Source organism: Oryctolagus cuniculus, chromosome 2 (assembly GCF_964237555.1).
Source record: "Oryctolagus cuniculus chromosome 2, mOryCun1.1, whole genome shotgun sequence".
NCBI classification, from domain to species: domain Eukaryota; kingdom Metazoa; phylum Chordata; class Mammalia; order Lagomorpha; family Leporidae; genus Oryctolagus; species Oryctolagus cuniculus.
In genome coordinates, this window is record NC_091433.1 from 159930784 (window position 1) to 159955348 (window position 24565).

Here is a 24565-nt window from a genome sequence, read left to right on the forward strand (position 1 = left end):
TGGGTGCAGTGAAGACAGCTAGAACAGTGAAACCCAAACCAGTCACAACTGACAAGACAGGCTCAAGCCCTCACACAAACTGCCTGAGAACAGATGAAGCACACTCATTTCTGAGGATGAATACTATCTAACCCAATCTCTGGTATTGTTCACCAAAGATATTCTGCTTCTAATAAAAAATATAACACACACACCCCAAAAAAACACTGCCAAATGTCTCATTGTCAAGAAATAATTAATACAACAGAACCCCAATATGAATGGAAATGCTGAAAATATAAGACAATCTTTACAATAAATGTGGTTAACACATTAAGCAAGTTAGCTGAAAAGATGGACAACATGCATGAGAGAGATTTTAAGTACAGAAAGTAAGATGTGAATGCATAAGAATTAAGTATATCAGAAGATTATACAAACTAAAATAGAAAAATGAGTGAAAATTAAAAGGAGCATCCATGAACCAGGGGACAACACTAAGAGATCATGTGCATAATTGCAGTTCTACACAGAAAGGGGGCTAACAAATACTAGAAAAGAAATGGCTGCGGCCGGCGCCATGGCTCACTAGGCCAATCCTCTACCTGCGGTGCCAGCACCCCAGGTTCTAGTCCAAGTTGGGGTGCCAGATTCTGTCCTGGTTGCTCCTCTTCCAGTCCAGCTCTCTGCTGTGGCCCGGGAGTGCAGTGGAGGATGGCCCAGGTCCTTGGGCCCTGCACCCACATGGGAGACCAGGAGGAAGCACCTGGCTCCTGGCTTCGGATCGGCACAGCACGCTGGCCGTACTGGCCATTTGGAGGGTGAACCAATGGAAGGAAGACCTTTCTCTCTGTCTCTCTTTCACTGTCTCATTCTGCCTGTCAAAAAAAAAAAAAAAAAAAAAGGAAAAGAAAAGAAATGACTGGAGCTGACACTGTGGCACAGCGGGTTAGGCTACCATCTTCAGTGCTGGCTGTTCCACTTCTAATCCAGCTCCCTGCTAACACACCTGGGAAAGCAGAGAAAGATGGCCCAAGTCCTTGGGCCCCTGTACCAACATGGGAGACCCAGATGAAACTCTGGGCTCCTGGCTTCAGTCCACCCAGCCTTAGCCATTGCAGCCATTTGAGGAGTGAACCAGCAAATGGAAGATTTCACTCTCTCTGTTTCTCACTCTCTCTCTCTAAGTCTTATCTTTCATATAAATAAATATATAAATAATTTTAAAAGAAAAAGAAATGGCTAAGATTTACCCAAGATTAATAGAAAACAATAAATCACAGTTACACAGTTCAGAGAACAAGCAGAATCATTACAAAGAAAATACACTTCGGTACACTGAAGTAATAAAAATGATAAAAGTCAAAAGACAAAACTGAAGACCAAGAAAAAGCAGCACTACATCACAGGAACTCCTCAGCTAAAACTATATACACAAGATATAGAGAAGCAGCTTACAAGTATCAAAAAGAAAAAAAGTAGATTCTGTAAAGAATGAAATATCTTTCCAAGAGACAGTAAAAAATTTTCAGACCAAAAAGGGTTGAATTTATTGGCAAAGTGTACTACCAATAAATACTTGCATTGGAAGGAAAGTTTCCAATAAAAAGTGAAAACTTCAACCTTGAGAAGATAGTAGGAAAAGGAAAGCAATTAGGTCCAACAAAATGTGAAGGAAGGAAATAATAAAGATATAAGTAGAAATCAATGAAATAGAATATAGAAGGGGAAAAAAATCAATCAAGCCAAAAGCTAGCTCTTGGCTAGGTTCAATAAAATCTATAAACTCTCAGCCAGACTAATCAGAAAAAAAGGAAGATACAAATTATTAGTATTGGGAATAAGAGAGCAGACATAGCTCTAAATTCATCCAGAGACATTAAAAGGATAACAACATTATGAACTCATATTATGAACAACTTTGTCAATAAACTAAACAAGATAAAATGGACAGAGCCTTTAGAAGACACAAACTCCCAAAGCTCATGCAATAAAGAGATAACAAAAGATCTGTTAAATAAAATTACTTCATAGCTTAATAACCTTCCAAGAAAACAGATGACTTCATTACTATTTAAGGAATAATTCTATGCAAACAGTTCCAGACACTAGTTAAAAGTGAAGACTTCCATATTCAATTCTATAAAGCCAGCATTCACTTGGAATATTTGCAAAACCAAAGATACTGAAGTAGGTGTTTGATGCAGCAGTAAGCCATCACTTGGGGACAGCTGTCTCCCATTTCAGGGTGCCTGGGCTCAAGTCCTGGCTCTGCTTCTGATTCCAACTTCCTGCTAATGCACATGCTAGAAGGCAGCAGACAATGGCTCAAGTACTTGGGTCCCTGCTACCCACTGAATTCCTGGCCGGTGGTCTCAGCCTCCTCTATCACTGGCTATTGTAGGTATTTGAATACGGACCTCTTACCACTCACCCATCTTTCCAATAAAATAAAAATAAATAAAAATTTAAAGAAAACATCTGCTAAAAAAAACATACAGAAAAAACTAAAGGTCAATATTGCTTATTCACATATGTGCACATTTCAGAACAGGTCTTACACAATAAACACAACATTTTTATTGTAAATGTGTAACAGATTTTTTTAAAAGATGAAAAATCCCTAAAAATACACTGGCAAATCAAATCTGGTACTGCATTAAAGAAACAAACTTCATGACCAGGTGCAACTGATAGCCAAGAACACAGGTTGGTTCAACAATCAAAACTTTTTGGCAGTGGGGACGGTGGAATAAGGCCATGTGAGTACTGGTTCACGTCCTGGCTGCTACACTTCCTATCCAGCTCCCTGCTGATGGCCTGGGAAAAGCAGTGGAGGATAGCCCAAGTGCTAGAGTCTTTGCTATCCACACAAAAGACCCTCAGCCACTGGGGTCATTTTTGGGGAGTGAACCAGTAGATGGAAGATCCATCTGTGTATGTGTGTGTGTGTGTGTAACTCTTTCAAATAAATAAATAAATCTTTAAAAAATTTTTTATTCAGCCAGAGAAGTGTTAGCACTAAAACAGTTTTAATATTACCAGGTTAAATATTCTTTATCTAAAATGCTTGGACCAAAAGTGTTTCAGATTTAGGAGTTTTTCAGATTTTGGAGTATGTGGGAAGACTTTTATTGAGCATCAATAAAATTCAAAATGCTGCAAAATCTAAAACAAGCAAATACAATATGTATTAGTGTTCTTCAAAAAGTTTATGGGAAAATAGTATTAAAAGGAAAGTTCGGGGTTGGCACTGTGGCGTAGCAGGTAAAGCCGACGCCTGCAGTGCTGGCATCCCATATAGGAAATGGTTCGTGTCCTGGCTGCTCCACTTCCGATCCAGCTCTCTGCTATGGCCTGGGAAAGCAGCAGAAAATGGCCCAAGTCCTTGGGCCCCTGGCTTCAAATCGGCTCAGCTCTGGAAGCTGTAGACACTTGGGGAGTGAACCAGCGGATGGAAGATCTCTTTTCCTCTGCCTTTCTAACTCAGCATTTCAAATAAATAAATTAAAGCTTTTTTATAAAAAAAGGAAAGTTTACTTTAGTGCCAAAAAGTTCTAAAATTCATGAAGACTTTTCAAGATGTATTTACCATGACGTTTGTGAAGGTTCCTCACATTAAGTTTTGTACTAAATTTACATATTACTTTCACAAATATGGGGGAAGGGGGGCTAACAAGCTTAAAAAACACCCACTACTATAAAGAACACAAGACTCTGAGCAGTTAAACCCCTGACATTCAATCTTGGTTACTTCAAGGTTTCTCACACTGGTGGACAATTTCAGCCTCCAAAATACAACAAACTGAATCTAGATTGGCACATCTTAACATTCTAGTGTACACTGAAGAGTTAGAATCCACATTCTCCACACTTCCTTGTCTGGAATCTTAAGACTGTTTATAATTTAGGGTGCACATAGATGTACTAGCAAGGGAAAATGGATTTGGTGCAAAAAACAACCAACCAACCAAACAAAAAACACCTCTGCCCATGGGCATAACAATAACAGCAGAAACTGTTTTGGAGACAAAGGTTGAGTGCTGGGTTTTTTGTTCGTTTGTTTTTATGTTTAGTTTAGTTAGATAGTTGAAAGGCAGAGTGACAGAGAGAGGGGACAAACAGGAATTACATCCAGGTCTCCCATGTGGGTGGCATGGGACTAATCGCATTGGTCACCATCTTTGGCCTCCCAAACATTAGCAGGAAGATGTATTGGAAGTGGAGCAGTCAAAACTCTTAAGCACTCAATGTGAGATGTGGGTGTCCCAAATGGTGGATTAATCTGTTGCACCAATGCCTGCCTTGAATGGGAGACTTCTAATTCTAGAGGTAGCTTTCTAATTTTGCTCTCATCACGTGCAGGACTGCGGTATCCCTAGGCAGACCGTTCTTCTTCTACTTCTTTTTATTTTTTTTTAAGATTTATTTATTTATATATTTAAAAGGCAGAATGACAGAGAGAGGGAGAAAGATCTCCATCCACTAATTCATTCCCCACATGACAACAGCAGCCAGGGTGGCACCAGGCTGAAGTCAGGAACTGAGTCAGGCGCCAGGCTGAGTCGGGAACTCGACCCAGGTCTCCCACATGGGTGGTAGGGGACCAAGTACTTGAGTCATCAACTGCTGCTTTCTGCTTTCCCAGACATATTAACAGGAAGCTGGATAAGAACTGGAGCAGCCAGGATCAGGACCAGTATCATCCTAAAAGGGGATGCCAGCGTTCAAAGTGGCAGCATAACCCCCTGTACCACAGCTCTCGTCCTGGATAGCCAATTCTGAGACATGGCTTTCAGAGTCATTCTTGGAAGTCCAATCTAAATTGTTTCTGTACCTTCTTTAATACTAAATGTTTCAATAAGCTTTCTATTCCAACAAGCTAGAACAAAACCAAAGGGGCTGGGCAGGCGCTGTGGCACAGGCGTAGAAGCCCCCACCTGCAGTACCAGCATCCCATATGGGCGCCAGTTCAAGTGCTGGTTGCTTCACTTCTGATCCAGTTCTCTGCTAAGGCCTGGGAAAGCAGTAGAAGATGGCCCATGTCCTTGGGCCCCTGCACCTACATGGGAGACCCGGAAGAAGCTCCTGGCTTCGGATTGGCACAGCTCCAGCCACTGCAGCCATTTGGGGAATGAACCAACAGAAGGAAGATCTTTCTCTCTGTCTCTCCCTCTGTCTGTAACTCTACCTCTCAAATAAATATATAAAATCTTTAAAACAAAATAAAAAAACCCATTAAGTCAATTCTACTATGCTTCACAGAGGTTATTTCCATATTAAAAGTCTGCATCAAATTCATGCTCAACAATTGGTAAACAATTAGAAAAATATGGAAGGCTTACAGGACAGCAATGAGCCTAAGGAGAGAGATCAGAGATGTGTACAGAAAGTGATCAGAAGAGCTGTCCACGTTTAGCCTGAAACACCCAGAGAGGTCATGACTGTAAATTCACACTGTCAAAGTATGCAGCAAGATCTCAGGTTCCTGACCTACATATTAAAACTAATCCTAAGAACAAGCATCAGTTTTTTCCCTCTACAAGACTGGCCTTCATTCTAGACTGAGCAGATAAAAATTATTATGTCCCAGGCTCCCTAAAGGCTGTATTATTTCCAAAACAAAATATTCCCACCCCGACGTTATTTTAATTTACTTACAAAGTCTTGACGTATGTCATTGAAGTCTTTCCCGTATTTTTCCAGTGCCTCTTCAAATAAGCTAGCTTCAGAGGCCGACCATTCTTCCATTTCATCTCTGCATAAAACAGGTCCTCCAAGTGGTACTAAGACACTAATGGCACTGCTTAAATCATAGCCGTGTCTATACAACGTATCCATAGCATGAAACTGCAGAAAAGAGAGAAAACATCAACCAGACTGCAGAATGGCTAGATTATTTAAGAACAGAAATATTAAAGTGCACGATGCAGGGCTGGCATTGTAGCACAGCAGGTAAAGCCACCACCTGGGATACCAGCATCGCATATGGGCACCAATTGGACTCCGAGCTGCTCCACCTCTGATCCAGTTCCCTGCTAATGTGCCTGGGAAAGCAGTGGAAGATGGCTCAAGTGATAGGGCCCCTGCATCCACATGGGAGACCTGGAAGAAGCTCCTGGCTCCTGGCTTTGGATCAGCCCAGCTCTGGCCATCGCAGCAAATTTGGGGAGTTAACCAGTGGATGGAAAACCTCTCTGTTTGTAAACTCTACCTCTCAAATAAAATAAATCTTAGGGAAAAAAAAGGTATTAATTTGACTGAGATTTTGCAAGAACAGGAATATATGACCAGGCTTCCTTGGCAATAGCTAGGATGATGTAGGTTTCCTATATATTTCAGGAGGAGTGACTTGCATAGTAAACTGAAAGGAAAAAAGCTACATTAGAACAAATAATCAGCTTTTTGCAAAAGTACTTTAGGTAGAAGTTACTTAAAAAGTATTTTCCATCAATCAGAAAAATGAATAAACTAGGTTTTAAAATATCAAAACTTAAATTTTGTATTGTGATGGTTTTTCTCCTGGAGAGAAGAGATTCAGAACATGCATGCACCTGGTATGTTAGTAGGAAAATCACAAAACAGTTTTGTGATCGGTTCTGCCCAGATAAAGAAAAGGACATGGGAGGGGCACGGATTTGGCTAGCTAACTGATCAACTCTTGTCCAAATGAGAACTAGTTTACAACTTCCCTCCTCCTGTCCAGACTTCATAATACATGAATGCCAAATCTTGCATCCTTTGTTGAGTTTATTTATTTGTATTTATTTGAAAGGCAGAACAACAGAGAGGGGAAGAGAGCAAAGAGGAGAAACTTTCTACCCACTGGTTCACTCCCAAAACCAAAATGTCTGCAACAGTCAGGGCTAGGCCAGGGCAAAGCCAGGAGCCTGAAACTCAATTTGGGCCTTCAACATGGATTGGAGGGACCCAAGCCATCAACTGCTGCCTCCCAGGGTATGCATTAACAGTAAGTTGTATGGGAAATGGAGGTACCATGCGACAGTAGGTCTCTTCTGGTCCAAGAGCACAAAATAAAGTCAATATCAACCAACACTCTTAGTAGTATGAAAGACAAAAAGTTATTCACAAAAGTATGCACTAAACATTATTTACAGGGCTGATGTTGTGGCATAGTAGGCTGGGTCTCTGGCTGCCAGCATCTTGGTTAGTGTTCCGGCTGCTCTACTTCAGATCCTGCTCTCTACTTGTGCCCTGGGAAAGCAGTGGAAGATGGCCCAAGTCCTTAGGCGCCTGCACTCATGTGGGAGACCCAGAAGAAACTCCTGGCACCTGGCTTCAGATTAGCCCAGCTTCAGCCATTGCAACCATTTTGGGAGTGAACCAGCAGATGGAAGACCTTTCTCTCTGTATGCAATTCTGCCTCTCAATAAAAATACATAAATCTTAAAAATAATTATTTACCCTGTTATACAGTAACTAAGACACTAACTATACCAATGTGCAAACATACCTAAAGGCAGTATTTAGAACAGGTGAACATGTTTAGGTACATAATGCTTCAACAAGAGTTGACATCTCACTTAAAATAAATCATTGAAGTTCACAAAACAAAAGCAAGTATAGATTTCATTATCAATTTCCTAATTCTAATCACAACTGTCTTTTGCTATCTTTGTCACACTGTGGAACAGTAAATTTTCTCACCCTTCTGCACCAGGGTTTGCAGAAATGTTAGAACTGATCTTGATTTTATACTCTGTAATATTCAAAATCAATTAAACTCTCCCTCTTCAGCTAACTTCATTGAACACACTTTGCAGTCTCGTTTTAGTATTTACTATCATAGACTCTTACATAATCTCTGAATTGATCTAAGAAAATGAAAATAAAAACCAATATTTTTTAGGGGTCTCTTTTTTTAAAATTTTTTATTTGACAGATAGAGTTAGACAGTGAGAGAGAGAGACAGAGAGAGAGGTATTCCTTCCATTGGTTCACCCTCCAAATGGGTGCTATGGCCGGAACTACACCGCAAAGCCAGGAGCCAGGTGCTTCTCCCTGGTCTCCCACATGGGTACAGGAACCCAAGCACTTGGGCCATCCTCCACTGCCTTCCCAGGCCACAGCAGAGAGCTGGACTGGAAGAGGAGCAACCGGGACTAGAACCCGGCACCCATATGTGATGCCAGCGCCGTAGGCGGAGGATTAACCAAGTGAGCCACAGCGCCAGCCCCTAGGGGTCTCTTAACAACAGCAGTACTCAAGGTATCCTCAAAATGTTCATGGAAAATGTCTATTATGAAAAACTATGCATGGATTTTTTTTGTGTGCCAAATAAAGTTTTACTAACTATACTAACTAGGCTATGCCATTTGGAAGCCCCTATCAAAGCACCATGAACTCTGTTAAAACAGAATCAAGAACAAACATAAAAATGGTGATTAAGGTTGAGTGGAAGAATGGTGAATCACTGATGTTTTACAAAATGTTTATGGGGACAATGTTGCAAAGACATCAAGAATTTAAAGATGGGGGCCGGCGCTGCGGCATAGTGGGTAAAGCCATTGCCTCCAGTGCCAGCATCCCATATGGATGCCAGTTCAAGACCCGGCTGTTGGCCGGCGCCGCAGCTCACTAGGCTAATCCTCCGCCTAGCGGCGCCGGCACACTGGGTTCTAGTCCCGGTCGGGGCGCCGGATTCTGTCCCGGTTGCCCCTCTTCCAGGCCATTCCTCTGCTGTGGCCAGGGAGTGCAGTGGAAGATGGCCCAGGTGCTTGGGCTCTGCACCCCATGGGAGACCAGGAGAAGTACCTGGCTCCTGGCTCCTGCCATCGGATCAGCGCGGTGCGCCGGCCGCAGCACGCAGGCCGCGGCGGCCATTGGAGGGTGAACCAACGGCAAAGGAAGACCTTTCTCTCTGTCTCTCTCTCTCACTGTCCACTCTGCCTGTCAAAAAAAAAAAAAAAAAAAAAAAGACCCGGCTGTTCCACTTCCGATCCAGCTCTCTGCTATGGCCTGGGAGAGAAGTAGAAGATGGCCCAACTCCTTGGGCCCTTGCACCCACGTGGGAGACCCAGAAGAAGCTCCTGGCTCCTGGCTTTGGATCAGCTCACCTCTGGCTGTTGTGGTCAACTGGGGAGTGAATCAGCAGATGGAAGATCTCTCTCTCTCTCTCTGTCATTCCTCTTTCTGTGTAACTCTTTCAAGTACAATAAATAAATCTTTAAAAAATTTAAAGAATTTAAAGATGAATAACTCATTTTAAGAAAGAACTAGACAATGCTGAAGATGAAGCTTGCAGCAGTAGACCATATGCATCAATTGGTGAGGAAAAAAATTTAAACTTTTTTGCACCCAATGAAGAAGATTGACAGTTAACAGTAGAAGCAACAGACCATATCATACAATGCTCATTGTGGTGCAATAGGTTTAGCCACTGCATCACATATGAGTGCTGGTTTGAGTCCTGGCTGCTTCACTTCCGATCTAGCTCTGTTATGGCCTGGGAACACACTGGAAGATGACCCAAGTGCTTTGGCCCCTGCATCCATGTGGGAGACCTGGAAGAAGTTCCTAGCTCCTGGCTTCGGATCAGTGGAGCTCTGGCCATTGCAGCCATCTGGGGAGTGAACCAGCAGATGGAAGACCTCTCTCTGACTTTCAAATAATAAATCTTTAAAAAAAAAAAAAAAGAGATATTTTCCCTGGACTACTCCAAGTCGTTAAAAAAAAATAAGCTCAAGTGTCTGGTAATAATAATAGATAGAATTAAAAAGGAGAGAATGCTCCAACATGGGAAGCAGTATACACAGCAGACTCAAAGAATGACAATTGCTTAAAATAGCACTCAGACCTCAGAATCAGCCCTTAAGTCGTTCTGGTCTGGCTGAAAGCCGATGAAACATATCAGGCATGGAAAGCCAAGACACTGTGGGGAAAAAAAAAAGTCCTACCTGAAGGATCCCTGTGAGAGACCCCAGTGGAAAGAAGTGGCCATCAAAGAAGGATGTACTTCTCTCTGAAGGGAGGAGAAACTTCCACTTTGCTTATAGCCTTGTCTTAATACTGACAGAGATTGTGGATTCAAAAGGCTTCAATAGCCTTGGAAGCTCAAGTCAAGAGCCTCAGGTGATCACTATGTCCTACAGAAGCATCTTAATTATTAAATTAACAACAGGAGTCACTGTGCACTTATTTCCCATGCAGGACTTCTGTCCTCAATAAGTTGTTATGAGAATTAACTGTAAAACTTGTTCTCAGTATGTGTGTGTGTGTGTGCAAAATTGTTGAAATCCTTACTTAGTATAGAGTTGGTCTTCTGTGTATAAAGTTAATTGAAAAAGAATCCTAATGGAGAATAGGACTGGGAATGGGAGAGGGAGGAGAAGGTGGGATGGGAGTGTGGGTGGGAGGGTGGGTATGGTGGAAAAATCATTATATTCCTAAAGTTGTACTTATAAAATTTGTGCTTATTAAATAAAAGGCTTGGGGGCTGGGGGAGGGAGGCTAAGTAACTGAGTCATCAACTGCTGCCTCCCAGGGTGCACATTAGCAGGAAGCTGGAATCAGAAGCAGAGCTGGGACACAAACTCGGGTACTCCAATATGGGATGCAGGATCCCAAGCAGTGTATTCACTGGTGTGCCAAGCAAATAATAAATGCCTGCCCCATCTATTCTACCATATTTTTTTTTAAGGATTAATTTATTTTATTTGAAAGGCAGAGTTAGAGAGAGGCAGAGGGCGGGGGAAGGGTTTCCATTCGCTGGTTCACTCCCCAAATGGCTGCAATGTCTGGAGCTTCAACAATCTGAAGCCAGGAGCCTGCAGATTCTTCCAGATCTCCCACGTGGGTGCAGGGGTCCAAGGAATTGGGACATCTCCCAGGCCATACCAGAGAGCTGGTTTGGGAGCAGAGCAGCCGGGACTCAAACCAGTGCCCATATGGGATGCTGGCACTGCAGACAGTGGCTTTACCCACTACACCACAGCACTGACCCCTTCACTATCTTTAAAATACACACACACAACCATGGGCCTAAAAATAAATTTAATAAGAAAAAAAGGAGTGGGCATTTGAGGCAGTGGTTAACTCGCTCCTTGGGATGCATCCTATATCAGGGTGCCAGGGATCCAGTCCCGGCTTTGTTTCCAATGCCAGCTTCCTCCTGATGGGCACCGCAGGGAAGCAGCAGATGATGGCTTCTTGGAATCCAAGACAGAGACACAGATTCCCAGGCCTGGACCAGTCAGCTTTGGGGGCATCTGGGGAGTAAATCAGCAAATGGAAGAGCTCTATCTCTTCTCTCTCCCTTCTACCCGCCTCCCTTCCCTCTCCTTCTTTTCTCTCTCTTTCCTTTTCAAATACATAAACAGAGGTGGGCATCATGGCGTGTGGGGAAAAGCTACTATTAGATGTCCTCATCCCATATCACAGTGCCAGGATCTGCTTCTGCTCCTGCTTCTGATCCAGCTTCCTGCTAGTGGGTATCCTGGGAAGAAGCAATGATCCAAGTAATTGGGTTCCTGCCACTCACATGGGGAAGTGGGATGCAGTTCGTGGCTCCTGTTTTTGGCTTGTAGCCCTGGCTGTTGTGGGCATTTGGGAAATGAACCAGCAGATGGAAGAGTCTCTATCCCTCTCTTTCTATCACTCTACCTTTCAAATAAATGTCTTTTTTTAAAAAAATTAACATAGAAGCTAGTGTTGTAGTGCTGTGGCACTAGCAAGCCAGTACTTGTGTCAGAGCAATCTATACTCAAGTGCCAGTATGAGTCCCTGCTGTTTTGCTTTCAATACAGCTTCCTACTAATGCACCTGGGAAGGCAGCAGAGGACGTTCCAAGTGTTTGGGCCCTGCCACCCATGTGGGAGACACAGATGGAATTCCTGGCTCCTGGCTTTGGCCTGGCTCAGCCCCAGCTCTTGTGGCCATTTCGGGAGTGAACTAGCAGATGGAAGTTATCTCTGTCTCTCTCTCTGCCCCCCCACCCTGACACTCTGCCTTTCTAAATAAATAAATATTTTTAAAAATAAAAGGGATTTAAAACTAAGCACAAAAATATTGAAATCTTCCTCCAGATACTTTGCAAAGATACCATCTTTTCAATTAAGAGATACAGATACATGTTGTAAGATCTATTCAAGTCTAAATTTGAAAAATCCTAAGAACCCAGCACAAGCTGTTCTCTTTGCCAAAAAGCAGGGAAGGTGTTGTCACATTTCATCTCATTCACAACAGATGGGGATGACAAACAGAAGTATTTTAGGAGGAAGACTGACAAGGAAATCTTGGCAGTGGAATTCTCATCTTTTGTTCATTAAGCAGAGTCACACTGTGGTAGAATGGACTGTTCAGCAGACATTCACTCCCTCCACTGGACTACAGGTCAGTACTCTTTATCAATACTGGCTTGGACAGTAGCACATGAAGACCGCAAATGTATTCTGCTTTTTGTTTTCGCTTGCCCTCTCATGCCACTGACTTTTGTTCACAAAGAAGGAGAGAGGACGCAAATCTGGATGCAACCTGCAGTGGGTTAGCCCTACTACAGGTTAGCCCTGTACGGCTCAGCAGAATGCTAGACAATCTGCAGGTGAGTGGACAAGAAATCAATGCTTCTTGCTATAAGCCACTGAAATTTGAAGCAGTGTAATGTTTGTTTTGTTTTGATTCACTCAGTCACTAGAAATGGTGTGAGCAGAAAATCCTCAGCCATTGGTTTTCTTTGCAATTAACTCAGTAAAGAAAGATTCATTGCCCAAACTCACACCCCATTCAGGGAGCAGTTTGCATCAAATGATGTACAGGCGTAAAAGCCCAGCCTTCATCCAGATTTAAGACAACACTTGAGCACACCCCCTGGAGTTAGCAGAGGTCCTCGGACTGCATCATATCCCACCTTCCCTGTTGCCCAATCCTCCTCCTCCCTTTCTGTTCCACAAATGTTGGTCACAGGGTTCCCCCAGTAACTCTCCTCATTGACAGTGGTCATCATTAACTGCTTCTCAGAGAATTCAGCCTGCAACAAGTGGCATCACTATGACAACAGGTAACTGATACACATAGACGTTTAATACAAACTACTGATAGTCTCAGTTACAATTCTACAAAAATGTTACATGTATACAGCACACATTACAGTATTCAAAATACCCTATCTATTTAAAAATTAATGAGCATATGGATTTTTCCAAGCAGAAGGTGAATAACCCATGAGTAAATCTTAACTGTGACCAAGGCACAATTTTTTATATATAAAAGCATGCCATCCACTTCAGCATTTATTCAATGCGTAGTATGGAAAAAAAGGCCATCAATTACAAGCTTATTAAGACTTGCTGACATTCACTCCAATCAATCTGCAAGACACTATGGTCCATGTTCTTTGGCATACACTTTTGTTTTATTATTATCACAAGAAAGCCAGAGAAGATTCACCCCGGCTATGATTCTATATTCCAGACAAAATGAGACATTCAGGCAGAGGGAGGCAAGGATCCCTTTGGAAAGAAAGTGTGAGGTGTGAGCTCCTCAGTGACCACAGCTTTTTACCTTAGGGGCATTTTCTAGACTGCTACAGCGAGGAACAGAGCCACAGAAAAACACTAAGAGTCAGACCTTGATGCTTTCGAATGGCTCAGATTGAGGGAGCAAAACACTGGAGAGGATCCCATTCCAGGCCCTAAAGCAAACTATAACACAGTACAAGGACTCATAGCATACATATTCTCTGACCACAGTATTCAATTAACACACAAGTAGAAAAAAATTATAGTTATGTAACTACATAATTAGTTATATATGTTAGGAAATCCTTAGAAGCAAATGATAATAAAAATGCCACATTTCAAAACAAAATATATGTTAGTCAAGTTGGAAAATAGAGGGAAATGTTCTACCTTAAATGTTTATAATGAAAAAGAAGATAAATGGCCGGCGCCGTGGCTCAATAGGCTAATCCTCCGCCTTTCGGTGCTGGCACACCGGGTTCTAGTCCCGGTTGGGGCACCGGATTCCATCCCGGTTGCCCCTCTTCCAGGCCAGCTCTCTGCTGTGGCCTGGGAGTGCAGTGGAGGATGGCCCAAGTGCTTGGGCCCTGCACCCACATGGGAGACCAGGGTGCTTGGGCCTCTGCCAGCCACATGGGAGACCCGGATGAAGCTCCTGGCTCCTGGCTTTGGCCTGGCCTAGCCCAGGCCATTGCAGCCATTTGGGGAATGAATCACCAGGTGAAAGACCTACCCCCTCCTTTCTCTGTGTGTGTCTCTTCTTTCTCTAACTCTGCCTTTCAAACAAATAAATGAATCTTTAAAAATAAATAAGAAGAATAAACCCAAAGAAAAGTAGATGGAAGAAAACAAAGAATAAAAATAAACAGAAAACATACAGCTCCAGTTCCAATCCAGCTCCCTGTTAATGGCCTAGGAAAGCAGTAGAAGAGATAGCCCAAGTGCTTGGGCCCCTACACCCACATGGGAGAGCCGGAAGAAGCTCCTGGTTCCTGGCTCCTGATTGGCCCAGCTCCAGCTATTGCAGCTATTTGGGGAGTGCACCAGTAGCTGGAAAACCTCTCTCTCTGTCTCCCTCTCTAACTCTGCCTCTCAAATAAATAAATCTTAAAAAAAAAAAAAGAAGAAGAAGAAGAAGAAGAAAAGAAAACCGACAAAACCCAAATCTCATTCTTTTCAATAATTAATGATTGCACTCCCCACCAAAACTATAAAGGATAAATTGGGAAATTATGTATATAAACGGTAACAGGAATGAAAAGCTATTTATTTATTTATTTATTTATTTATTTATTTATTTATTTGACATGTAGAATTACAGACAGTGAGAAAGGTCTTCCCTCCGTTGGTTCACTCCCCAAATAACTGCAATGGACAGAACTGCGCTGATCCAAAGCCAGGAGCCAGGTGCCTCCTCCTGGTCTCCCATGTGGGTGCAGGGGCCCAAGCACCCAGGCCATCCTCCACTGCTCTCCCAGGCCACAGCAGAGAGCTGAACTGGAAGAGGAGCAACCAGGACCAGAACTGGCACCACATGGGATGCCGGCGACACAGGCGGAGGATTAGCCTAGCGCGCCATGGCGCCAGCCCCCAAAAAGCTATTTTAAATAATGATATAGCTTATTTTAAAGTTTAAAAATATCATGAAAAATTATATTAATAAATTTGAAATTCAGAGGAAAATAATTGTCTAGACTGAGAAAACTTGACAAAAATGGACTTATATACAATAAAAACCTATTCTAATTACATATTAACTTACAACCACACCCAGATTTCTACAAAATAACTGGTACTCTTCAAAATGACACAGTCATGAAACACAGAGGACTGAAGGAGACCACAGAGACAGCGACAGCTAAACACAGTTGAGTCTCAAAGAGATCTCAGGCCAGAAAATCTTTTTCTTTCGGTATAAGGAACACGACTAGGACAATTAGCAAATCTGAACAAAGGCTCTGGATGGAATAACAGTATTATAACTAATCTGACAGCTTTGATGTAATTAAATATTGATTTTTTTTTTAAAAGAGACTATCTTCTCAAATATTTAGTAGTAACAGGACATACATTCTGACACTTACTCTCAAACTTTCCAGAAACAGTAACAGGTCTATGGTATTACAGTTTACGAAAGGCCACTGCAGCAGACTGCACATGGACTCCACATGGACTAGGTCTGTATTGGGCCCCACCAATCAGCTTCGTGTCGGATTATTCTGTGATGTACCACAGTGATAAAAATCACCCATTGACAGATTTCTAACTGTGTTCCCACGGTTCAGTAACTTATGACCATAACTATTTTAGACTGGGACCATTACTGGATTCTGAGCTCCCACAGCAGGCCTCAACTTACCAAACAAAAGACTCACTTCTGCCAAATGCTTCAAAAATCAAACTTTTCAAGACACTCACAGCAACCAATTGGACAGGGTGGTTTACCTGAGCAAGCCCAAAATGAAGTCCTCTCTCTCTTTTAACCTTTAACAAAAGCATCTTTGATGCAACTAATCTGCTTCTTGTCCTGTTTTAGCTTTCTGAAACTTTTTCTGTCAATAAAGTCAACTCTTCTTTGCTGAGCTCATCTGTTATTTTATTGTATGAGGTGTTGCCTGATTGTAGAATTATCATAAAAGCCAATTAGACCTCTAAACTAAATCTGGTTTTTTTTTTTTTTAAAGACTTATTTATTTATTTGAGAGGCAGAGAGAAGTCTTCCATCCACTGGTTCACTCCCCAAATGGCCACAACAGCTGGAGCTGGACCAATCCAAAACCAGGGCCAGAGTTTCTTCCGGGTCTCCCAAGTGGGCACAGGGGCCTAAGCACTTGGGCCATCTTCTACTGATTTCCCAGGCCATCGGCAGAGAGCTGGATCAGAAGAGGAGCAGCTGGGACACAAACTGGCACCCATATAGGATGCTAGTAATGCAGGTAGAGGTTTAATCTACTATACAAACAGCACCAACCCCCAAAGTCAGTAAGTTTTAAGGAATTATAGGAACTAGCATTGCGGTGCATTCCACAATGAGTTAAGCTGCCACCTGCAACACCAGCATCCCATGAGTGCCAGTTGAAGTCACAGCTACTCTACTTCCAATCTAGCTCCCTGCTAATGTGCCTGAAAAAGAGCAGTGGAAGATGGCCCAAGTGCTTGGGCCCCTGCCACCCATGTGGGAGCTCTGGATAAAGTTCGTGGCTCCTGGCTCTGACCTGGCCCAGCCCCTGCCATTGTGGCTGTTTGGGGAGTAAACTAGAAGACTGCAGATATCTCTCTGTGCGTCCCTCTCTCTCTCTCTCTCTCCAACTCCTCCTTTTTAAATAAATCTTTTAAAAAATTATTAACCACAGCATCTGTTAAGTCATATTTGAAAATAATAATCCTAGACAAAGTTGTCAAAACAATTTACATAGTATTTTTCCCAATATCAAATTTACAGTAATTTTCTGAGATTTCTTATATCAATATTGAATCCATGGGGGAAAAAGTAATGTAAAAGGCAGTATTTACCACTCCCCCAACCCCCAAAAAAATTTACATTGGGTTAGGGGCAAACACTTAGCCTAGCAGTTAAGGTGCTGGCTAGGACGCCCACATCTGGTATCAGAGTACCTGGGTTTGATACCAGGCTCTGGCTCATGACTCCAACTCTCTGCTAACACAGACCCTGGGAAGCAGCAGTAATGGCTCAAGTAACTGAGTTCCTGCCCCAACATGGAAGATGTGGATTGAGTTCCAGGCTCCTGGCTTTGGCCTGAAACAGTCAGTCTGGCTGTGAGGTCATTTGGGGAATGAACCACCAGATCACCAAAAAAGGGGATCTCCTGCCCTCTCTACTCTGCTTTTCAAACAATTTTTTTTCAAAGTATCCCTAAATGTAAACTATTATTGCCTTAATGATTCATTAAGCAAGCAAGGAAACACCATGTTCCCTGTTTTTCACTGAAGCAATGGTCCATTAGCACTAATTCCAGCTTACAGCTTGGAAACATGAATAGTGCTCATCATATAGGAATCCCCATCTTATCAATTTTATGATAAAATTTTATCATTTTGAAGGCTAGATTTCTAATGTAAGTTGATATGTAAAATGTTATATATTGTGCCATGGGATCCAAATATCTTCAAATTCCCAGTATCCTCCAGGTCCTAAATGAAATGTGTGATTTGAACATGACTCATAAATGAAGGGGAAAAAAATGCCTGACAACTGGAATACAATTACCAAAAACATAAAATTTTGTTATTTGAATCAACTTTCCTTAGGAAAATGGTTTTTTCCCCTAAGTTATTCTTGATGGAAAACAATTTCATTGTAAAATTATAGATAGCATATTTTAAGGGGAAATTACCAGCTTAAAGGAAACATTCTTTGTTCAACCACTTTTAATTCTTGCCAAGACTTCCTTGTAACAATTATATTAGGGGCTGGCACTGTGGCTTAGTGGGTAAAGCCACTGCCTGCAGTGCCAGCATCCCATATGGGCTCCAGTTCAAGTACTGGCTGCTCCACTTCTGATCCAGCTCTCTGCTATGGTCTGGGAAAGCAGTGGAATATGGTGCAAGTCCTTGGGCTCCTGTACCATGTGGGAGACCTAGAAGAAGCTCCTGGCTCCTGGCTTCAGATTGGTGCAGCTCCGGCCATCGTGGCCATCTGGGGAGTGAACCAGTGGACGGAAGACCCACCCCCCCCTTCTATAAGCCCATCTATAACCCTCCCAGCTGCGTGGCTGGGACCCAAGCACTTTAGCCATCACCTGCTAACTCCCAGGGTGCTCATAAGTAAGAATCAAACCCAAGTCATTTTAATGACAATGAAGTAGAAGAGTAGTTCTAAGAGATAATTTGGTGGAGTAGAGTGGCCTCCTCAGTAAGAGTAAAGAATAGATAGACACAAATCTTTTTTCAAAGTCAGCTACACAGATGTAGCAAAACACCATTTCTTGAACTCCAGCATTTACCTTTGCTTTAAAAAATTACTATAGTATTAAATAATTTAAGAAGTAACATATTCAACCATTACAGAAATATGCACAAAATGATATTTAAACTGGTTAAGGCATATAGGTGGCATCCCTTTTTTTTTTTTTTTTAAGATTTATTTATTTACTTGAAAGTCAGAGTTACACAGAGAAAGAAGGAAAGGCAGAAAGAGAGAGAGGTCTTCCATCCATTGTTTCACTCCACAGTTGGCCACAACGGCCGGAGCTGTGCCAATCCGAAGCTAGGAGCCAGGAGGTTCTTCCAGGTCTCCCATGCAGGTGCAGGGGCCCAAGGACTTGGGCCATCTTCTACTGCTTTCCCAGGCCATAGCAGAGAGCTGGACTGGAAGTGGAACAGCCAGGTCCCAAACTGGCACCCATATGGGATGCCGGCGCTTTAGGCCAGGGTGTTAACCAGCTGTGCCACAGCGGTGGCCCCAGGTAGCATCCTATTTAAAATCCTTTTATAAATATGATTGACAGAACAAAAATAGTGGTTCTTTCAGAATGCCCTATTCCAAAAGGAACCCACTTGCAGACCCACACATTCACCAGTAGTGGGAAGCAGAGAGTTGCTGCAGCTGCAAACCAAGAGCCACACATGTGCTTTGCCACCCCCTCATAGTGTCCTGTAGGGAAAGCCCTAAAAACCAAGAGCTCTGCACTATCCCAGGAACAGGCTTTTCCAATCGTGCTCTTTGAACAGGGTAGAGACAGTTTGCTGGATTATAACATACAGCATCTCCAGTTATAACTTGAGAAGCATTATCTCAATAACAGAGTTATTACAGGCCAAATAAGTAATGATGTATCTATCAATGGCAAAATCATGCAACATTAGGAAGAAAAACCCCAAACCTTCCAGGTTACTATGTTTACGTTATACAGTCAGGAAAAACTTGCTCTGCTGGAGACACAAAACTATATATTAAAAAAAGTTCGGCCGGTGCCGCAGCTCACTAGGCTAAACCTCTGCCTAGCGGCGCTGGCACACCAGGTTCTAGTCCCGGTCAGGGCGCCAGATTCTGTCCTGGTCGCCCCTCTTCCAGGCCAGCTCTCTGCTATGGCCCGGGAGTGCAGTGGAGGATGGCCCAAGTGCTTGGGCCCTGCACCTGCATGGGAGACCAGGAGAAGTACCTGGCTCCTGCCATCGGATCAGCGCGGTGCGCTGGCCGCAGCGCGCGGGCCGCGGCAGCCACTGGAGGGTGAACCAACGGCAAAGGAAGACCTTTCTCTCTGTCTCTCTCTCTCGCTGTCCACTCTGCCTGTCAAAAAAAAAAAAAAAAAAAAAGTTCAGGAGCTAGTGTTGCAGTGTAGCAGGTAACAATGCCACAGGCAATGCCAGCATCCTATATGGGCATGAGTACTGACTGCTCCACTTTTGATCCAGCTCCCTGCTATGGCCTGGGAAAGCAACGAAGGATGGCCTGAGTGCTTCGGCCTCTGCTACCCATGTGGGAGACTTGGATGAGGCATCTGGCTCAGCCCTGACAGTGGCAGCCATCTAGAGTGTGAACCAGAAGATAGAAGATGCTCTCTCTCTGTAACTCTGGCAGCTCACTAGGCTAATCCTCCGCCTTGCAGCGCGGGCACACTGGGTTCTAATCCCGGTCGGGGCGCCAGATTCTGTCCCGGTTGCCCCTCTTCCAGGCCAGCTCTCTGCTGTGGCCCAGGAGTGCAGTGGAGGATGGCCCAAGTCCTTGGGCCCTGCACCCCATGGGAAACCAGGATAAGCACCTGGCTCCTGCCATCGGATCAGCACAGTGCGCCGGCCATGGTGCGCCGGCCACAGCGCGCCAGCCATGGCGGCCATTGGAGGGTGAACCAATGGCAAAGGAAGACCTTTCTCTCTGTCTCTCTCTCTCACTGTCCACTCTGCCTGTCAAAAAATAATAAATAAATAAAGAAATTTAAAGAAATAAAAAAATAAAGTTCATACGTAATTTGTCTTATCAGTTCTTTAATAAGTTATAATAATATAGAGTTTGCACAGGACAACCAAATCTGCAGAATAAAGAAGAATAAAGAGTCCAGAAGCAGACCTAGGTATATTGAGGACCTTGAGTTATGGCAGAAAGGGCATTACAAATCACGAAGCAACAGTGAACTCAACAAAAGGTACTGATACAATTTACCATGCTTAAAAACAAAAGAAAACACTTCTCTGCTTCCCTCAGCTCATAAAATAAACTCCAGACAGACTGACAGTGATGATTATGAATAATTCTTCGAAACTGTTGGGACAAGGCTGATCCTGGGAAGGTAGCATAAGGTAACAGAGGTAAAACCACACCACACCATGGTGCACCACAGACAGCCCACAAGCCATAGGGAGCTGGCGGGGCAAGGAGGGGCCTTTCCTTCAGGTTTCAGAGGCACTCTGGCCCTGCTCACACTTCAAATGTGGACTTTTGGACTCTAGAACTCTGACACAATAAATTTCTATTGTTTTAAATAGAGAAGAAAATTTTCAATATAAACAATAGTGAAAAAAGAATCAAGATTAAGAATCTAAAATACAAGTAAGAAAAAAGCCGAACAGCTAATAAGCACAGGAAAACATGATTTACCTTATTAAGTAATCAGGGAGATACATATTAAAATGAGAAATTATGAGGTTAATAAACATTAAGAAGTCTGAAAATACCAAGTGTTAAAGATAATGTAAGGAAATGGATGAAGAAAGCAAAAGCACTCAGTAACTCCTTATAGGATTATAAATTTCTACGATGGAGTGCAGACTCACCTGGCTTCCTGTGAAATTCTAAAAGAATGCCCTATGAATCAGCATTCAACTTCAGTTAAAATCTAGAGACTCAGAACCTGCACTGTGGCACAGTAGATTAAAGCCCTGCCCTTAGTGTTGGAATCCCATATGCGCGCCAGTTCGAGGCCCAGCTGCTCCATTTCTGATCCCGTTCTCTGCTATGGCCTGGGAAATCAGCATAGGACGACTCAAGGAGTCCTTGGGTCCTTGTACCAGCGCAGCCACCTGGGGGGGGAGGTGAACCAGTGGACGGGAGACCTTTCTCTCTTTGTCTCTACCTCTCTCTGTAACTCTGTCTTTCAAATAAATAAATAAAATTTTTAAAAAACCCTAGAAACTCACAGGCATGCTCATAAAAGGATCCACATGTGAATTTCCAAGTCAGCATTATGGGTAGCCACAGAAAAATGTTTTGAAAGAACTCCAGTTATTCACCAGCAACAGAATACACAAATAAGGTGGTATAGTATCATATGAAAAAATATACTAATACCAAAGCACTTAAAATGAACAAAATGAGTATGCATTTATCAACATGACTTGATCTCAACAGGCCAATGATGAGACAGGGGTCACGGAGGTGGGAGGCACAGATGGAAAAATGGGAAAAAGATTTGGAAGAAAATATTAAGGACTACAACATTAACTATAATCGCAAATTTTTTAATTGAAAAATGGAAATTTTAACATTGCTTGAGGTGACAGTATGTATAATTTTATTACATTAGCCTCTGAATTTCTCTGTAATTTGCTATTATTGTTGTTTATTATGCACAAAAACAGACTGAAAGGAAACCTTATGAAAGGATAAGGAATTTTACCTTGAGTAATAAGAACAAGGCTTTTTCATTTGTCTGCAATACTATTTCAATTTTTCATTTTAAGTATACATTATTTGTAAAATTGGTAGAAATCTGTTTGAACAGGAAAAAATGTATACAAGAGATGATTAGATTGGATTCCCGGTGGTTTTGTGTCACATAAATACCTGGCTTTGAAAATCCTGACAAATGGTATCTGTACCCTTGTTTCTATGGTAAAATACTCTCCAAGTTTTAAACAACCAAAAATACTCCTAAACTTTTACATAAAATATGAACGTACCAATCAAGAGAAAAACTTTCTTCTATCAATAACATCCTAGTGTTTGAGAAAGGATAAAGAAAAGGGCTCCATAATAGCTGCAGACCACTTATGCCTTCATCACAATTCATAAATACACAAAAATACACAGGCAGCATAAGGAACTAATCTGAAATTCATTTCAGTATGTTTTGCTACATATCACAATGAACGTTTCCTGGAAAGCATTTCAAACTAGTATACATGAGAAAGTGATATAACCTATCATCATATTCCATTCCATCAGAAAGCAAAACTGAAACTTGTGTTGTATGTAATAGGTATTGGTCAAATAAGCTCATCAAGCCTCCGTTTTCTCAATTGTAAAATCAGCATACCCTACCATGCCTACCACACAGGGCTGGGGGATCAAAAACAGTGAGAAGAACATGCCAAAACCAATACCCAGCCTTAAGGAGCATTAATGTATAATTACACTGAAAATGGGAAATTTCACTTGATTACCAACAGAAAACAAGGAAGTAAATGTAGAAGATAGCAAATATAATGTATATGAAATAGAAAAATAGAATCTTTTTCTAGTGAAAAGACACAAAAACTTTAAACATCCATACTGAATAATAACCCGACAACAGAGTAACTCCTCCATCAACAGTTTCAAGAAATCATTGCTTTCACATAAAAAAAAAAAAACTGTAAAACATTATAGATGATCTACAAGCAAGTTAAGTACATAGACAGAATACAGAAAAAAGGCACGAAAGTGAAGAGAGATGTTGGAATGGTGAACTGTGTCCCACAATGTGTTTCCTATCTGCTTCATGGAACAGTCATTTTTACCTATCTCAACTCACAAACAGATGGGGTAACTAAGAAATTCAGGCAGCCAACTAACCAAATCAACCTACCTACCAGCAGGGCTAAGAGCCAGAGAGCTACAATACTGCTATAATGGCTTTATAATTAAATAAGCAGCAAAAGCATAAACAACTCCGAAATTGCAGAAGGCATCTTACCAAGGTGATGTCTCGCGAAGCTGCGGCAGCACTCATGTGCAAACTGGGTTGCCGCACGGAACTGCTGCAATCAAGGGCTCGAGCAAATGTCCCAACGGCCCTGAGCAAGCCACAAACACAAAACGGAAAATTAAAACACATTTGGACAACAAATGAAAAATCATTAAAGAAAAGGCAAAAAAATTGTTGGAGGGCTGAGAGTGAAATATCAAATAAAAAGTGTTTTTATTTCTTTAAGTTTTTTTGTTTGTTTGTTTTTTGTTTTTTTGCCAGGCAGAGTTAGACAGTGAGAGAGAAAGACAGAGAGAGAGTTATAGACAGTGAGAGAGAGAGAGAAAAGAAAGGTCTTCCTTCCGTTGGTACACTCCCCTAATGGCCGCTACAGCCGGTGCTGTGATGATCCGAAGCCAGGAGCCGGGTACTTCCTTCTGGTCTCCCATGTGGGCCATCCTCCACTGCCTTCCTGGGCCACAGCAGAGAGCTGGACTGGAAGAGGAGCAACCGGGAAAGAACCGGCGCCCCAACCAGGACTAGAACCTGGGGTGCTGGCACCACAGGCGGAAGATTAGCCAAGTGAGCCACGGCGCTGGCCTTCTGTAAGATTTAACAAGTAAGAAGACAACCCATATATGGTTCAGTAGAAATTTTAATACTTTAAAAAATTATTTCTAATTATTATTTCTTTTATTGAAATGCAGAGATGGAGACAGAGATCTTCCATCTGCTGGCTCACTTCCCAAATGCACACTAATGCTGGGACTGGACAGGCTGAAGCCAGGAACCCAGAACTCAATCTGGGTCTCCCCTGTAGGTAGCAGGAACACAAGTACTTGAGCCATCAAGTGCTGCCTCTCAGGGAGCACATTAGCAGGAAGCTGGAATCAGAGGTGGAGCTGGGACTTGAACCCAGGTACTGCAATATGGGATACGAATGTCCCAAATGCTCTTTCAACCACTATGCCAAAGGTCTACTCTATGGTCATTATAATTAAATCAAGAGGAGGCCGGCGCCGTGGCTCACTAGGCTAATCCTCCGCCTTGCGGCGCCGGCACACTGGGTTCTAGTCCCGGTCGGGGCGCCGGATTCTGTGCCGGTTGCCCCTTTTCCAGGCCAGCTCTCTGCTGTGGCCAGGGAGTACAGTGGAGGATGGCCCAAGTGCTTGGGCCCTGCACCCCATGGGAGACCAGGAGAAGTACCTGGCTCCTGCCATCGGATCAGCGCAGCGCGCCAGCCGTGGCGGCCATTGGAGGGTGAACCAA

The 24565-nt window shown here is 42.7% G+C and overlaps 1 protein-coding gene across 11 annotated transcripts in view; it reads right to left on the reverse strand.

Annotated features, from left to right (window-relative positions):
- Window positions 1-24565, reverse strand: part of MTA3 (metastasis associated 1 family member 3) — a 218359-nt gene that overhangs the window by 40836 nt on the left and 152958 nt on the right. For all 11 annotated transcript variants that reach the window (XR_011386670.1, XR_011386669.1, XM_070069204.1 and 8 more), the window contains exons 8-9: window positions 23306-23405; window positions 5641-5829 (exon numbers count right to left, since the gene is read on the reverse strand). Coding sequence is in view for 9 of the 11 variants with exons in the window: in XM_070069204.1 (XP_069925305.1) it covers window positions 5641-5829; window positions 23306-23405 (289 nt within the window). In the remaining 2 variants the exon portion in view is untranslated. The remainder of the gene's footprint in view (window positions 1-5640; window positions 5830-23305; window positions 23406-24565) is intronic.